Genomic DNA, 19,156 nt, shown 5'->3' with positions numbered 1-19,156 from the left:
GTCATAAGCCATTAAAGTTCATAGTAAGGACCTGCAGAGGTATGGACCCTTTCTTGGACACCTTCTTACTCTTGACATCATCAAGCTATCAAATTGATGGGAAACAGGGTCACAAAGACATACAACCGGACCATGGGTCAAATGGTTAAACCTGTTCTTCTGCTCCATTTTTCATCCTGCTAATTATTAGACATTGCATTTATCTTGAAATAGTAGCATAGTTATTAAACCTCTTAAACTCAGCCATTGTCCTGTTTTGTTCCTTTGAAGTAGAGACTGGAGATCCGTCATGGCTTCTGATATTAGACTGATTAATTGAATTTGTAGATTAATTAATTTTTTATTCTTCGGAGACTGGTGCCCCATTAAACAAACATTTTAAATTATGATAATAGCGGCCTTGGTGCACTACCTTAAATACAGTAAAGCCAGGAATAATCACTGATTTGTAAAGTATTTTGTTTGTTTTTCTAAGCAAAAAAGTAAAAGCTCTAGGCCCGTATCAATAAACCAAACGCCTGCACTGATGTTCATGGTATGGGATTAAAAAATAAACAAAAAACGGAGTCATTTCCTCCAACCAACCCAATGTCAACATCACAGCTGCAACTTGACAATTTAGAATGAAGTTTCGGCTGCAGCATAGGAAGAGACAAAAGTCAATCCTGTGACAAATGACACCAATCTACTGCCAACAACAAACAAGAGAGTGCTGCTATGTTTGATGAAGCCTTTAATGGCAAGAAGCAGAAATGTAACAACTGACAACTTTTTCACTTCTCTTCACCTTGATAACAAGCATCTTGAGAGAAATATTCTCTGTTAGCGGCTGTGTAAAGGAAAACAAAAAAGAGGACAGAAACCATCTGTGCGCGAGTCTGGAGCTGTTCACCACTGAGATACTCTCTGTCAGTGTGGCTCTCACTTACGTCAGTGCTGTGAAAGCCAGTGACAGAAAGCCAAATGATGGGCTTTCACTCTGCTCACAGATTGTGAGCCTGTGGTGATCATGGTGGCAGAGAGGAGGAGTGAGCCAAAGACAAGTCACATTTTACATTTCCACACACAGTGGGGAGGCTGCACGGGTCGGGAAGTGTTCTGTGAGAGTGCAGTCAGTGATAGACAGTCTACTGTTCATGACAGCCATCTGTACACATTTTGTGAGTTGACATTTTCACTTGTGTGCCTTGCTATCCACTGTTGCTGAAAAGGTTGAACTTTCAGTAGGCATTCATTTTTTGTCTTATTTGCTGAATCTGTCACTATATTCTGACAGTCGTACAAGAAGCAGGTAATTTTGGAAAAAATTACCTGCTCCAAATACAGCTTGTAATGTGATTTACAAAAATCCACCGCTCCCAATTCATACCACCAATGAGACCCAGGGGGAGTGTTGGCTGACTGTCAATCACAGCTCATGCACACGCTGCAGACAGGTTTACCCCCCACCTCCGTTGCACACGCTGCCAGATGCGCCTACTACATGGCTCTCGCTTATATCCGTCCGCCGGCGTGTAGAAGCAGCTGAGGGGATGTGCCCTTCCTCTGAGGCCTGTGCTTCCGTCCCAAAACTCTGTCCACATCAACAGGTAAGAATGTCACATTTATCAAAATGCCAGTAAAATGCTGCAATAAATGCTGTTGCTTATCAGTAACCGAGGGTATGTAAATGAGCTGTACTTTCAGAAACATTACAACCTTACTTTTATCCCAAAGTTGACTATTGCTAAATAAACAGAAATGCTGAGTCTTACCTAAAATATAGAGCAAATATCTAAAGTTATGTGAGTGTAGAACAGGCTAGTTCTTAGTTCTGTGTGTTCCATACTTTCTGGCGTTTCCGGTTGCTGTGGATACTGTGCTCGTGCACCCAGGCTAAGATTCATGCACGCTCTATGGCGTGCACTACCTCCTCTGTAGTCCGGAGACAGATTTGGAGCTCGGCGGAAAGTCTGGGAGGGAACTGAAACTTGTGTCTGTTCAAATATTCTGCCTAAGTCCTGGATTTTCACAAGCCTGCTGCTTTAAGTCAGACTTCTTTTAACAAATCAAAGAAAAATTATTTCATGAATAACAAGTTCAAACTAACTTGGGCTGAGTAACCATGGAAACCTATGAATCCAGAGGGGTCACATGAAACACACACAACACACAAATAGATACGGTGCAGCTTTAAGCTAAATGCTAAGTTTGGCTTACTAACACGCTTCCAATTACAGTGCTAACATGCTGATGTTTAGCAGCTAGGTGTTAGCATACTAATATTTGCTAATTAGCATTAAACGCTACAGAGTTGCAAAGTGCTTTTTCCCCAATTATGTATTCCTACTTCAGTTTTTTCTTCAAATGATATCCTCACACACACAGAAACATGTGAATCTTCCTGATCACGCAATAACCCGATATGAGAAATCATATCCTGTCCATCATCCTGGCATTAAATCTTACAAAGAATTTAAAAGTGAACTGATTTAATTTGGTCATAAACTAAAGTGCTGGACAATTGAAAGAGGGGTAGTCCTGTACCCCCGACCCCGCCGCTTTATTTTAAAGGTTAAAAGTTCACACTGCAGGTCTCAGTGTTTGCACATACACATTTTGCATCTGATCGTTGCGCTGTAAAACCCCTTGCTCAGTTTAACTGTTTGCACAGTTTAGCAATCAGTGCACGCAACATAACATTTTTTTGGTACCATATGACCCTGGAGAGATTCCAGGTTTAGCTTCAGTTAAGGGTTTACAAGTATTAAAATAATCTGACAAAACTAAAACACAGTGTCTACTCCAAAGCTCTGTGCCAGCAGTCCACCATCACTGTTACATTATTCACAAAGTTCAGGGAAAAGACAGCATAAATACTAGGATTTCAATGAATTTCTTGAGCAACACATTTGAAATTCTGTTTAATTGACGCATGTTTCTCTGAATTTAGGGGTAGATTTCAGTTACTGGAGGCTCTCACAAAGACACAGAGGAGGGATGTTCCCACCACAACACTGTCGATATTTAAAAGCGTTTAAAATGTTTCTGTTATAAAACAAAACTACCATACAACAAAATGGGTAATGGAAGGTACACCGATGATGTTACACTGATGAGTTTACTATAATGTAAAGTGTTTTTTAGTGTGTTCTGCCTTGTGCCAGAAATCTTCCTACATTATCAGGAAAATAAGCTAATACCAGCAACTTTGCAATGTCATATACAAAATGCTGACCAACGAGCTGCTGTGTACCTTGCACGCTTACATTTCCATTAACAATCACCAAGCTACTCTGACAATTTGGATGTTTTCCAAGCACAAGTTTTAATTAGTGATGCCTCTGAATACATTAAAACACTTTTGCGATCTTATCTAGCAAAACTTTATCCCCTTTCACACTCTTCATCATAGCAAGGAAATTATTATCCACCTACATCCCGTCACACATGTACATCCACAGAAACTCACCACTTACACATACTCAGAAAGCTGACACACACACACACACACACACACAAACACACTACACCTTCTGTTTAAGTGATATACGCCACTCCAGCCTCCTGCTGCTGCTTTGACGTTTCTCAGAGTCCTCTCAAGTGCTTATGATAATCTTGACAGGGAAAGCCTGATCAGCATGGGGTATCGCTGATGAGAATCTGCTTGATTTATTTTTCCACTGACACTGGTTTCAAGGACAATGTTAAAAAGTTATTCAACACTTGCTGCAAAACTTCTGTCTATGGTGTTTAAATCTACAAACCAGCAGGCACGGAGCTGGCCACCAACGTTGCTGATATTTGGTTGAATGTGGGGTGTTACCTTGATGACCAAAATTCAATGTCTACCACCAACAACACCTGACGACAGCTGACGCTGATATTCTGTTGGTTTTAAGTTGTGTTGCTAAGTACAGTAAATACAGCAGGAGTCAAGGTAAAAGGTGCACTTTAATAATGGTATGCCTTTAAAGATGGTGCACACTTTATTTGGCACAGGCATGTGAGCTGTTTTTGTGTGAATTAAAGAAGATGAATTACTGCTTTTGTTTATATCAGCTGTTTTGCAATGTTGTAGGTAGTTGTCCCTCTTTCATCAGCTGTGATAACTGACTCTGTATCTTGTCAGCCTACCTGGCGATGCTGATACAGAAGCTTTCTGTAAGCTCTTTGGGTGATGAAACCATCATATTGGGAGGAAAAGTATTGCGTCTTAAAATTTCAAGAACCTATAGCATCTTATATATATACGCTGCAAGTTTAGCATGCTCTTCCAGTACTCTGATGTACCAGGTAACATTGAAACACTGGATCTGCAACTGTTGGGATAAAATAAAATATCAGCCAGTTTTATGCAGACACAGGGAAGAGAAAAAGAGATATAGAAATACAATTATGAAATCAGTGGATATATTCAATCTCATAACTGGAGCTTTGTCTTTAATAAATTTCTTGTTATATGTCAAAACTGCTGTACAGCACAATCTGCAGTAACGACATCACACAACGACTTATACACCCTTTTAACTTTTTCTTAATCAGTAAAATAAAGGTACTTTCAGCCTGTCTCTTCTGCACTTTATGCACTGTACTGTTGTAGCACTGTTCACATGAGCAACCAATGTTCACATTTTGTGTCTTCAATCACAAAAAAGCCTGTTGTGGTTAAAATAACAAAACAAACAAAACTCATAATATAATTGAATAATTTACAAAACCACCACAATCTCGAGGTTGAATCACAACCTTGTACAAGCTCCACAAAAGCATTTTAAGGTTATTGACTTGCAGTATACTGTAAGGTCATTCTGTTACTATGACTACCCCTTATATGGGTGAGTCAATGTCTGACTTTAAGCTTATTTTCACTGTTGTGGGTAAGTATTTCAGTCACAAAGACTACATCTCTTAAAGTCAGAGCACACACTGAAAGAGAGGCTCTGAATGCATCACAAGGAGGATTTGCTAACATTCCTGTCTGATCTGTCATTTCTATCAACATGATGCCCTGGTGCTCAGCTTGTAAAAGAGATTATACTGAGCTCATTGTTGACCTGGCTCTAGACCTCTGAATCACTCTCCACATATCAAGTCGTATCACTGGTATAGTTGCAATAACTCAAATTAACTCATATAGCAGGTTTCTGCACTCTGGTGATTAGACAATTGAAATTTCCGCTAGGAGGTTGGATGACAGAAAGAGCATGGTTGGATATTTTTGGGGACAGGGAAAGACACAGATTATGTTGATATATAACTGTACATATGCTGTGCAGCCAGTTTAACTTCATAGGAGCTGTAGATTTTTGAATGCAAATAATTAAATTCAGCTGCAACGATGTACTATGAAGTAATTAGCAGATCGATTGCAACTATTTTGATAATAATTTAATCATTGTCTTTGTTTTTTTGGCCTGCAGCAAATTGCAACAAGCATTTTTCACTATAGATGATCATAAGCTGAAGCTCCAAAAGAAACCCTCAAAGAGTTTTTGGAATTCCCATAAGAACCGATGTTCCCCATAAACTTGCTCTGCTAAGTGTGCACCAACACTCATCCCCAGCGTTGACCTGCTTGGTATCAAATCCTCCTCATTCAAAATGGCTTGGAAGAGGGCAATGCCAGACAAAATCCTGAAGAAGTAGCAAAACAGCAATTCAGTATGAAAACCTGGCTCTCCCATAGTGCCCATGATACTTGCGCTTGTTCTGTCTTAACTATTCACCAGATGCATGCAGCTGATCACACATTACTCAAGTGCTTCTCACACCCCTGAGGCAGGCTGCTATTTTCAGCGGGAGGTTATGACCGACAGAAGCAATTTGAGAAATTTGCACTGTTTAAACCAAATGTCTTGCTCAGGGATGCTTGAAAAGAGAGTGACAGTCAAACTGCCCCGAGAGGGTTTAACCAGTCACCCTCGAAGTCTGAGGTGAGCAATGTGTTCTTCCTGACAAGAGCAATATCCAGAGGGTCCACAGTTAGAGGTTATGGATGTGAATAGCCTCTTTGCAAAAGCAGACAACATTTAAGAGGTTACTGTGCTGCCAAAGGTACCCTCTCAAATCACTTGTTTCAAATCACTTATTTGTTAATGTTTGATCTACCCTGTCCTCAGATATAAAGCATTACATTTTCATTAAATTTGAATAAAACAAACTACAATCTAGTTAAGTAAAGCCTTCATTTTATGACAAACTTTTTTTCTACTGATGAATAAAATCACTCAGGTTTTGGCGAAGGACGCGCTGTGAGCAGGCAACACATACAACTGAAAAGGCCTGTTTTCAAACCGTATTATGCATATTATTACTCAAGTGTTTTGCATTGGGATATTTTCTCTCTTTCCTGGATATTTTAGTCAAATCTCCTCTAAAACAATTTGTTAGAAAGCATTTTATGAAAATGTGAAATTTTCGGGTAATTTCATTCAACCTGCAATAATTTGTTGCCACTCGAGGGCAGTACAACAAAATGCAAACACTGACATTTGATAAGTTGATTGAGCAAAGTGTGTTAGCAAACAATGACCTATTTACACATCCAGCAGCATTTGCAGTTGTATTTCTGGCCACTCAATCCATGTAATATAAGTCCAATATTCATTCTCCTTTTAGCTCTGATTGAGTCAAAAACAACCAACTCTTCGGCTGCTAAACTATGATATAAAAATATGAACTAATGTTGCTCTAAAGTTCAAGAGGTGTGTGAGAGTGGGTAAGAAAGGGCAGAAGACAAAAGAGGCAGAGGCTGCTGCTGACTGAGCTGCTGCCTGGACAGCATCCAGCCTGGCTGTCTTATGGGCATTATGCCCAGAAAATACAGTTGAACTCCGACTGATAGAGAAGATTGACAGTATTAATGTTCTACTTGCCCACCAGTGCGAGCCACAACCTGGTTACGATGCTGCTGTGATGTTCGCTGTGCTGTGTGTGACTGGATTGTTGCTGCTGAAACCAGGAGAGAGCAGGTGCTGGTGTGTGTAAAATGGGGATTTGAAACTTTATTCGTTAACCAGCACCAAGAAATTGACGACTGACTAAATCTTTCTTGAATCTAACACTGTCAGCCACCAATCCCTCATGTAATATTTGGGGTGGCATACTACTGAATATAGCCGGGGACAGGAAATGCATTTTTTCCTGTTAACATAACAGGCAATGAAGTGGTTCTAACTTTAAACCTGAAGCACTTACTGGAAAAAAAGCTGACATCAGATCATAATTCTTCCTGTAGGGAGGCTAAATTGAGCCTGGGGAATGGAAGTCAGGAAGATTTTATAAATGTCATTTATTATGATTAGACAACTATTTTAGAGGCTGCACCTGTTTCAGCACAGGAGTCACATAAATTCATCAAATCAGTCATGCATAATCCCGTTTTCACGAACTGGAGCTGCAGATCAGCAGAGATGAGGAGGCTCAGACATTAACAGATTACCATTTCAAAGTGTTACCATACTGTAACCATGGTATATATTTTTTACCATCATTTTTCATGTTTTATTTGTATTGACATTGCATTTCATTTTCTTAAAAATAACCCCACTGTGTTTTGGCACAATATCCCTTTGAATCAAGCAGTTTGATGCATACTGATGATTTGATTTTTGGACACATACAGGACGTGTGTGCACAAGACTCTTTGGACCAAGTACCTGGTACTGAATATATTTCATTTGTCACAGGTAAAATTACCAGGAGAGACAAACGAAAAGGAGAACTAGAAATCAAACCAATGTACGGTGTTGCATTCTTTTATATTCATCTTTAAAGAGGTCCCACCTGTATGTAGAAAACTACAGGGGGTCAGTTGCTGTTAAATCCAGGTGCCGTGGCAGGTGATTTAAATAATGAATGAAGGTATTCACACTGTGCTAGTGCCAGTGACTTGTACTGACAAAGCAGGAACACAAGGAGATGTAATCCATTCAAAAATTGGATCATGTAATTTTCATCTTCTTGCAAATTTATTTTAGCATTTGTTTATTTCCCTGTGCAGTTGTGTGCCCCTGCAATATTCTGACGCCCCACAGTTTTATCTGTACTGCCTACGGCAGCGATGCAGCTCTGAGTGCTCATTTGATTATGGGCATGGATCAAGTAAGGTTCAGTACTGAGCTTTGCAGAAGTCTGAGGTGCATGACAGAAGCAAATTAGCAGATTTCAAAAGCAGTAGCTGCATTTGTTAGGGTAACTATATGCATGATTCATTTCATAAAAATATAGGTGTCTTCTAAGTCTACTGTCACTTTAAATTGACTTAAATAGAAACTTCAGCCCTAAATGAAAATATAATTCAGTAACTCAAAAATGTGGATTAAGTGTAAAGTTACTCTAAAATTAAGAGTCAATTTGAAGTTTTCTCAGTGTACATGTCATTTATTATCTAAGTGCATTGCAGGTGTAGGCATGAAGTTACACAGACACGGTCATACTAACATTTGTTCAAGTAGAAACAGTGACTCACCACAGTTCTCCTCATCTGCTTGATTTCCACAGTCATCGATGCCATTGCAGTGCAGGAGCTGAGGGAGGCACATAGTCAAGTTGCCACAGGGGAAATATCCAAGGGGACATGTTGCCTTCTCCTCCGTAACATTGAGTGCTGTAAACAAAGCAGAAACATGATTCAAAATATAAAATTTCAATCCACTCGTCTTCGTCAGAGACATGTTGAGAGCCCTTGTTTCAGATTTGAGTTAATATGTGGAGTCTGTGCATTTCATTAAAGGAAGCTTTTGTATGCTTTTGAGCCCACTGACATGTACCCATGTCAGTGGGCTCTATCAGTCCTTCAAGGCTGTTCTTTGTGCATGAGGAGTTACTGTGTTTCTTTAATCAACAGACTTATATGACTACTGTTGTTCTACTTACTTCAGAGTCTAAATAATGCAGAGACATAGAACAAACAGAACAGACTGACAAATGTGGTGAATGTAAAACAGACTTCATGTGCTATGCAAGCTGGAGGAAAAAAATTCTCATTCCCTCATCTCATCCTGCCTTGATTAGTCAGATTCCTTATTCATGTGCCAGAGTGAAGTTGCCTTGTCATGCCTCTGCTTCAAAAAAAAAAAAAGCAAACAGGCCAATGACAAGCCAGCTGTAGATTACGTATCAGACCTGTACTGGCAACCAATTAAGAACAGAATAGAATTTATGATTCTATTTAACAGTCTGGCTTCATGTTAAATCCCTGATCATGTTATGTCCCAATGAGAATTGTGCTTAACGGTCTGTAACTGCCTGCGTCTTTTCCCGTCAGCCCTATTTCAGTCATGCTTTCTGCATTTTCCTGCCTGTAATGTCCACTTTTCAAAATACAATCCTTCACTGAAGTCTCATAGTTGTGTGTGACCACATCACATTTCTTCATACTGTAACCACACTTTTGAATAGTGGAGTGTAAATAGTTATTATGTTGTGAACTAAACATAGCACTTCACATACACACATTAAGCTTTTACACACAACTGGCCTCAATAAGTTGTGTTAAGCAGCTTCATTGCAAACAGAGCACGAATGCAGAGTATGTAATGAAGAACACAAATGGCACAAATGGTTAATATCTGATATGATTTTGAAGAGGGATGTAACCCGACACTAGTGTCAACTGTTGAATTCTCAAAACATCTTGCTTCTTTCCATATCATATCTCACATATAACATTTCCTCTATTGCTGCCAACAGACCTTTTACATGTTATCGGTCCTGGTGCTGTACATTTTTGTGCGTCACTTTACCTAAACCACACAGGTTTTGGGTAATACATCATGTTATATCATTATTAAGTCTGCTATATATCATCCCAATGTGATCTCATTTTCAAACCTTCCAGAAGACATGAGCGCGATCTACATTTTTCTCACCTCACGTCCTCCTGCATGACATTTGTGCAGATGAATATCTACTTCAAGTCATATGAGTAATAAAAAATCTTGACTCTATTTTTTGCAGCATAATTCCTGTTATAGTCTGGAGCTGTTTTTTTGTATCTTACATATATTGTACATCTTTAAAATATTTGTATTTTGAGTTCTATTTCCCATTTGTCTCTAATGTACAGTGAAGTCAACAACAGACCTCTGTGAAACGCACAAATTGCACCGCTAATAATGTTACCGTATATGTTGCTCAGTGTCAGTGTCACAATCACACTTTGACGCAGAAGGACACAGTAATTTACACATCTGCACCCTCTACTGACAAAGTTTGTCTAATTTAAAGTTCAATTTTAACAGGCCCTGATTAAACTCAGTCTAAATCCAGATGAGACTAATTACATTAGATGAAAAATAATCTTTTAAAACTCATGTTGAAGATCTAACTAAGACGCTTAAGTTTAAATTTTGTTTCTTTTTTAGAAAAACAAGCAGTGCCACTCCTTTGACTGTAGAATACAGATTGTGCAGGCATCATTTTTATCAGTGCTTGATTATGTATGTAATTTACATGCATGCCGCTGCCCACACCCACAAGCCTCTTGATGCTGTGTATCAAAACTCTCCTAGATTTGCTAAAGGTGATGATTTTAGAACCACTCATTGTATCCTCTATGAGAAGGTGGGATGGACTTCACTTACCACACAGAGGGAACAACGCTGACTTTTTTTTATAATGATATAATTTATAATGCATATGATATATAAAGCACTGTTTTATCTATAACACTTTTAAGACTCTGCAACATGGGATACTGCACCTGTTCAAAGTATTACCCTTGATATCCCATTTATGAATGCAAATATATTGTTTAATATTTTACTTAATAATATAATATAATATAATATAATAGGTCAATTCTTCTGCTAATCGCTGTGATCCATCTGCGTGCCAATTGTTAAAATCTATGATCTATGATCCAAAATCTGTCCAAATGATTATTTCTTAACCACTGTGTACCAGATTTCCAAAGTGAATCTAGTGATTGAACCAGGCATTTCCTCATTTTCCTAGATCACTTCCCTATTTGCAATCAAACTCTGGACATGGCATCCTTCCACATTCAATTCAATACCTTTCCATCTTGTAGTCGATCCTTTATCACATCAATCTACCAAAGGCTGGAGATGTGCAGTAAAATAATCTTCAAGATTTAGTAGAGCCACACCTGCCCTATCTTTTGGGGAATTGAAGGGTTTAATCGCAATGAAAATTGTAAAGAGTGTGGTGGACAGACAGCAACCGATCTCTTAAACCAATATGTACTATCACAGTCATTTTTATTCTTGCAATTTGTTCCTGGTATAGTGTTTTAATGCAATTGACTGAATCCTCATTGAAGCTAAATTTTTCCCGTAATATAAAGATTTCCAATATACACTATCAAAAGCATTTTCTGTGTCTTGGCTAATTAGTATGGCATTATCTAGCACTCTTTGTACTTCATCATTAAATATATATATATATATATATATATATATATATATATATAGCATCCTTCTAATGTTGTTTGTTCACCATATCCCTTAACAAGGCCAGGCTGATCTTCATTAATTAATTCTGACATGAAAGACACTGACAGACCAACAGGCATAAAGCGATATCAGTTTATAATTTTCACAGAGCTGGCCAAGCATGAGGGATGAATCATACCTCTTTTTTTATTTTATGTTTACTTAAATAATGCTAACAGCAGTGAAGTTGGTTCCTTTTTAAGGGTTTTATACCATTCATATTAATTACTTTTTCCAATTCTTTTTCAGTGATATTTGAGTACATAATGGGATTCTGTCTTTCCCCTATTTCTGGTAGATCTAATGAATTTTAAATGTTTTTTTTTTAGTCTTTATCCACAGCTGCTGGATAAATAAATATTTAAGTGTTGGATGTAGGATATCTACTTTTATGGACTGAATTGTACAGCTGTGTCTTCTTAATACACCTTGCTAATATTTTTGTTGCTTTTGGTCCCTCTTCATAACAGGTTTGATGGGAATCTCAAATTTTGTTGTATTTGAGATTAAAATCTTTAGATCCCAATCAAAATGAGCTATAAAATATATATTTATTTAATGTTCCTGCTGAGTGTCTCTGCAACTTTTTTCTATTTTCAAATTTGGCTATTACTTTTTCCATTTTCATTGATTTGTTCCCATGTTAAAGACACCATTTTAAGATAGTTAAGTTGTATTCTGTCCTTTCCTTCAATGGACCTCTGTCCTCCTGACACTTCTAACACTCTGAACATAAGGGACGATGACATTCACTCAAGAATATAGACTTCTAATTACAAATGGCTCCGTCTGTTGGCCCAAAGTCCCTGTTGGACGAAGAGGGGTAGGAAGGGCTCCTCACTAGAGGTAGCTAGAGAGCCTATTAAGGATCTTCCTTCCTTTTAGATGTGTCCAACTTTCCTCTGTAGTTTAGCCAACTACCTGTTGAACTTCATCTTAAGAGAAAGCTTCGTGTTGGGAGGGAAGCTCTGGCTTTGTATCCAGCCTCTGTGCTCAAAACAATAACTCTTTAAACATCAGCTTCTCACCCTGTTGAAAACATCAGTGCCTTGTGGTGTTGAACTTCAGAGCGTGATCTCGTTTTCCTGTCCCGCACTCAGCATTACCTCCCATTCTTCTCAGTTGTTTTCTCCATTGCTGGAGGTCCTGCAGTTTTTCCGTTGTAAGTTGAGTCATCTCGTGTTGTGCTCCTGGCTACCCAACACATTGTCATAGTGACACACTCTGTATCCATTCCTCCATCACATGTCCTTGTTGGTTGCTTCACCTGGATATCCAGTCCGCTGTCAATGTCCTTTGGTCCGGTGTTTTCTAATCTTTGTTTAAAAGGACTCTAGAACTTGAACCCCTTTTCCTTTAGTACTCTCTTAATTTCTCTGAATGCTTGGTGCTTTGTACCACCTCTGTTGCGTAGTTATATTCAAAAACTGTTGAACTGGAAGAAATTAACCAACAGATCACGGCGTCTCTCTGAGGCCAGGTCTCCTTGTTGCTCTGTGTGCCTGTCGTATTTGCAGACTAGTCCCATCTGACATCGCTGGTTCCCTCCTGAGCAAAGCCTCCACAAAACGTGGGACAGAGTCTTCCTCTATGTCCTCTGGTATCCCTGAGATACTCACAGTGCATGATCTTGTTTCCAGCTCTGCTAATTTCTCTTGTAGTTTTCTCTGTTCCTTGAGTGTTGCCATCCAGCTTTCTTTAGCTTCCACGTTCCACGTCTTGTGTTCCTCAGTGTGTGTTTCAGCCTCACAAATACTTCTCTTCTGGTCTTATAGTCACTTGATATTTGCCAACAATTTCCAGTTAATTTCAGCCTTAAAGTTGTTGAGTTCTTATCTTTATTCTGTTTTGAATTCTTTCCTTGAAGCACAAGGTTGTTTTGCCATTTCTTGTTTGACTACGTGTATTGCCTTGATAATATCAGCTTCACCCTTGTGCAATGCTTCAGCACGTCCTCCAACCGCACCTCCATTTTCCTTCGCCTCGAAGTTCCTTTCCATCCCTTCAGTCCTTCCTGCTTTTCCTCTATTGAATCCATCCTGTTTGTTCAGGGTACATTTATTACCAAGCACAGAAGTGCTCATTTGATCCATTGTTAACCACATTTATTGAAACTTAATAAACAATTCATCATTCTGCCGGGCCCTCAAAGACCGTGTGACCTTCTTTTGACTAGAAACATGATAGGTGAAGTGAATTTTACCTCCATGTATTACAGCTCTTTCCAGTGAAGATGCAAGTAAATGTTGGAAATTAAAGAGTTCAGGGTCCCATTACATCAAAAATAACTTTTCTGTGATGTTTAATTGGGTCTCCAGACATATTGTTATGATATGTATAAATATATGATCTACTGTATGTGTCAAATGCATGCATTTTGGAGTATTTTCAAATCAAAAGCCCATGGTTTTATTTCCTGTAAAATGATTCAATTTCCTGGGGGGACATAACTTGCTCTTGGGGGCATACACACAGATTCAATCCAATAAAATGACGGATTTTAAGGGAATCAAACAGCTGCTTCCATCATAGAACACCTGAATATATACTTTCGTATATGTGCTGTTTCAAATGAAATCCTCTGGTCTTAACATCGTGTTTACTGCAAAAACACATCAAACACCAGACAATAATTTTACTCCCATGGTTATTTTAAAGAAAACTTTTGGGGATGTGCCTCATGTCTCAGGGTGTATTTAGTTATCCCTACTAGTAATAGGTCAAACATCAGTGATGTAACATCTGTACGGGATATTCCCGGCATCAATCATAATTTAAGCATCATCAGGGAAGAGATGACAGGAAATGAGGGAAGACATACAACAAACATGCAGATGGCCCTGACTGGACTCTGAGGATGTTGTGGTTCATGGTCGGCAACTTCAACCACTAGCCACCAGAGGGTGAACAATGAATCTTGAATGAACATGAATGAAATTAAAAAACAAAACACAAAAAATAACAGATGAAAATCAGATGTCAAAAACACCGGATTTCTTAGACATTCCCTCAGTATCTGGAACTAAGGTCTAGACAAAGGTCGGTAATTTATGTAAATAGAAACCTATTACAGAGGAGGAACTCCTGCTGGCAGTAATAATCCATTATGCAGTACAGCCACATGGCATGTTGATCCACAGTAATTTAAGATTCATCATGTTACCATGTGGTGAACAGCAGTGTAGTCACCCCAGGTAATTTTGACCCTGGAGACAGCTAATGAAAATCAAGGTGCTGTTGAGCTATGACATAACTAACACTCAGCATGATGAGCAATGCCTTGAAGCACCACAGTTCACAAACTTAAGAAAGCTGAGCCATTTTTATGATGTCACATAATTCAGTTTTTATCTACCAAGGACAGCAGTATAAGCACTAAACAATACAAAACGTCCACTGCAGCCTGACTAAAGTAGATGGTACAGTGTTTATGAGTGGGTGTGATTTTAAAATAACTTGCAAGTTTGCAAAAAAAAAAAAAAGTGCAAGCAGCAGATCTGAGTCACTAAGCCCCTTTGCAAATATCAAAATCAGCACCAGCCACTGGAGCTACGTTTATAGGTGAGTTTTGAGAATGTTGCATTATTCAGGAAGAAGATGCCTGTCGGTCTTTGACTGGGAGCAAAAGTGAAGTTCTTACTAATGTCTCTGCCTACACTTAAGACTTAAGAGAACGCTATGGTGCGATGTGTAAAATATGTAACACCTCACGTAAAATAGCATATCTAGGTCTTTTCTGACAGGAAGTTGTTATACTCTGACATTCAGTGCACTCTGCTAAAGTAATTCGATTTCAGATAAAGCATAGGAGATGAGCATCCATTACTGGTGTACAATGGTGAAGTTACAGTTAAGTGCTGGCACTTAACAGTGAAATTCCCACCCGACAGGAGCCAAACTAATGAAATAGCACCATGGTAATTTAGCCTCCAAGCTGGATGGGAGGATGATTTAAGGTGTCTGCTTTCTAAAAAAGATCCCAGATAAATCACCATCCCCTGGAGTTTAAATTTGATTTCTTGGCAAATATGAAATTCTTCCAGTAGTAGACATTCTCTAATGTGTGGGAAGCACGATGCATGCCCCTACATCGCCATGCTAAATCATTTCAGTCTATGAATCTTCATTGCTGCAAATAATAGGTCTGTGATCACATCACAGAAGAGCACAAGTTGAAACCTCATATTTTTATGATTACAGAGTAAAGGATTACAGAGAGTAGAGAAAACCAACAACTAAGAGATATATATCGCTTCAAGAAGTCTGTACAAATATTTAACCTTTAAGCAACAATGAAGACCAGCCAACTGTTGGGTACATCACACAGAGGTGACCTGATGACATTACTGGTTACTTTTCTCTTTAGTTAAAACAGAATAAGTGTTATGAATCATTTCCAAAGCTGTGGTTTACAAAGTCCTCATTGTTGCACATCGCTAATGACGCTTTCCAGTCAAAATAAAACCTTTTCAGCAGGAAAACAGTGTGACAACTGTGGATTTCCAGCGTTTAGGGGAACTGGAGAGATGGAAATTAAAAAAGGATTTTGGAACATTGTGCAGTTGTGGACATTTCACTGTTCCTGCCTTTCAGCAAAAAACATGAATCTGACAAATGAAAGACGTACTACTAGTGCAGTGCAGATTACACCAAGATCACATGACAACTGTTGAGCCACTGCCTTCATGCTTCAGTAGGGTCCATGCTGACTAATCGAATGCCCTGTGTGTTTTGTCTAAAGTTGCACATGAACACAGACTACAGCTGATGGCCAGTTAACTCCCAACATGCATGTATGCTGTGTGCCTCCATCAGAGGAAATAACTCATCATTATCTCTATTCAGGATCCAAAAGACATCATGAAAAGACAAACAAAACAAACTATTCTGATACACTTCATTATAACAATGGGGAAACGCTCCTGGATTTCAATGAACTGATTTATTTTTTATGCCGCTTGTTATCAGTCTTGCTTGGAATATGAAGTAAAAACACAGTAAGTCTGATAAAAAGCTTAATCTGGCACTGATAAGTTTTCTTTGCATTTTCAGTCCATGGTCTTTTGCTTGTGGAGAGAAAAGGAAAATCCATGGGAAAGTGTACTAAATGAGTGGAAACAATGATTCACTAGATTGTCAGCCACTCGGATGGCTCTCTCACACTACCTCCAGCCCTGATTTAACATCCCGAGACAGCCAAACAGAAGCTGATAAAGGGCAACTAGAGCCAGCAGTGGCAAGTGCTCACTGTGAAGCAGAGTCCAAGAGATCTTTGGGGTATTTCTCTGTGAGCATCTGAAGAGCAACCTGTCATCTGTTAGACAGGATAAAAAAGCAGAAGCTTTGGGTTGCTTCCTTCTGCTAGAGCAGCACACAGTACGGCCAGTTATGGTTTTGATTTTTTTTTTTTTTTTTCTCCTCAGATCTTGGATTCCTGGTTTTAGATAGAATGCAGCATGCTGCAAGATGACACAGTCATGTAACAGCATATACACACCACGAGTGTATGAATGAATGTGTCAATGAGGGAAGCCCCACGTGAAACCAAAGTCTAAAGTTTGAGAGATGCACTTAATTGGTCTGTGTCCAAACTAGGGAATATATTTATCATTTAAGATGTCAAAACAGTTTTCAGATTCCAATGCTCCAAACATTTTCTAGTCTGTTGTGACTTCATCTTTGCAGTACATGCTTTCAAAAACAGATGCCAGATTTGGAATTGAAACTATGTTCTTCATATTACATCTTCAAGAGCTGTGCACAATATTGTGTCCCAGCTGAAAATGATAGATTTTTAATTGTTTATGTCTAATTCCCTATGAACTACACACAATATGTTGTCAGTTGAAGCCCACATATCACTGCCAGATATTATTCAGTGTTCGGATACTGTACTATCAGGCTCCACACAGACCTTTTTGCCCTGGACTTGCCCTCAGAACAGGAGGCAATAGAACTACAAGACAGTGACTGACAACAGCTCACACATTCACAGTTGCAGTAGTGATTGATGCAACACTGCGATGGACCTAAAATGAGCTTTAAATGAAGAAATCTACTACTGATGTTATAAAATGAACAGCACTGCTGAGCAACTTCACATAAAATGCAAAATACAGGAGATAAAAACGCTATAATACCCAGCTCTATATTGCTACACATGAAACAGGAATGCATTGTGTGTTTAGATCAGATTGTCACACTTTAGACTATAACTTAAGACATTTCATAACAGAATAAGTAAGATGGACCATCTTCCACTTCCAGATAATTAAACAATACTCAGGCAGTTACCACATAGTGGAAGGTTTAAGTATTGCCTTGAAAGCGTTAATAAGACTGCATGATGTTTCTGTGCCAATACACTGAATTCACTGTGCAAATTAGATTGATATCCCCCTGATGTAGTGATATCCCTACGGCTCAAACTCTCAAGCTCAGTCTCTGCGTCTGCGTCTTCTCTGTCTCCTTCTTGATCTTCAGTGCAGATTTCAGAGACTTGGGATCACCCCAAGGCTACTTCTTACATTTTGGAAATTCAATGTAAATTTGACATCGCCGGAAAAATGGCAAAGATTGAGCCGCAACGAGTCTGTAACATGATGAAAAAGAGAAGTTGCTGAACTTACCCGACACTCCATAAGCGAATATCACAGCCACATAAACTTGCATGGTGCCTCTTGAAGTTTTTTTTCCCGGAAATCGCGCTTGTGGTGTTGACAGGGGGAGCAGAGATATTCTCGGCTGCGTTTCCAAGCAGGGGGACCTGTGCGTAAAAATATCACCAAAAGTTTGTTCGCCTCTTGCCACCGTGGGGGGGCAAACGCGTGGACCGCGGGTCGAGCGGCTGCAGGTGGGGAGCAGAAGCCTCCTCGCAAGGTCGACTCGGTCTGCAGCCAGTTCGCCAGAGAGAATGGTTTAAAGAATCAGATGCCATCATCTGACGTACGAGCAGCGGCGGCAGCGGCACCACAGGTGCAGCGCGAAGAGAGGGGTGGGAGTGAGAGACAGGAAGGACAGAGAGAGAGAGAGGAAGGGGGAGGTGTCCGTCTGGGGCTCTGACGAAGAGGAAAATATTGGAAACTGACCAGACCGACGCTGCTCATCTAATGTTCTGCTGATTTGCACCCATTAGGCGCAGTATATCAGACCTGCGTAATGATAAATAAAAGCACAATCAACACAGTGAAGCTGTTACCATGTGTGATATGCATGGAGTGTGAGGACTGATGTGGCCTATTTAAGAGCACTGCACACAATCTTTAATTTCCGCAAGCCAGGGACAGCTTTCATGTTTTATTTTTCAAGAGAAGAAAACAATCCTGGCATGATTACCTGAGAGAATTTTCTCCTGTGCCAGACCCACACTTTAAATCCTCAAAGTAATCAGCAGCAGAATAAGTCCGGAGGATGTCAGTTCTGGTTTATCCTCCGTTAGCCTACTGTTTGTGTGTACACATATAAAGACCTGCTCTCAGGCAGCGGCTTTGGTCTGCCAGGCAGGGGGATCCATGCATGAATTCCTATTCCCAGAGTTTATTGGCTTATTTTACCTTTACCTCCCCACACAATCTCTCTACTCAGTCTATTTGCCTGTGTCCTTGCTTTTTAAAGTTACAATATGTAGCCTAACTTTTCCACCTTAAAATACATAAAAAATGACCGAACCAAATGCTTCTAGCAATTCACAAACCAGAAATGTATGATTTTAATCA

General features: G+C 39.3%; 1 protein-coding gene across 2 annotated transcripts in view; it reads right to left on the bottom strand.

Moving 5' to 3' along the window:
• The window catches only part of rxfp1 (relaxin family peptide receptor 1), a 72,272-nt gene extending 53,733 nt beyond the window's left edge, over window positions 1-18,539 (bottom strand). For both annotated transcript variants that reach the window (XM_071458080.1, XM_071458081.1), the window contains exons 1-2: window positions 18,071-18,539; window positions 8,453-8,590 (exon numbers count right to left, since the gene is read on the bottom strand). In XM_071458080.1, coding sequence (XP_071314181.1) covers window positions 8,453-8,590; window positions 18,071-18,113 — 181 coding nt within the window. In that variant the 5' untranslated portion in view covers window positions 18,114-18,539. The remainder of the gene's footprint in view (window positions 1-8,452; window positions 8,591-18,070) is intronic.
• Between the last annotated feature and the right edge of the window lie 617 nt (window positions 18,540-19,156).

Source organism: Trachinotus anak, unplaced genomic scaffold (assembly GCF_046630095.1).
Source record: "Trachinotus anak isolate AG129_WGS33_773 ecotype Australia unplaced genomic scaffold, CSIRO_AGI_Tana_v1 ptg000021l, whole genome shotgun sequence".
NCBI lineage: Eukaryota > Metazoa > Chordata > Actinopteri > Carangiformes > Carangidae > Trachinotus > Trachinotus anak.
The sequence above is the reverse complement of the archived record's forward strand: the minus strand, read 5'-3'. Positions and strand labels throughout refer to the sequence as shown.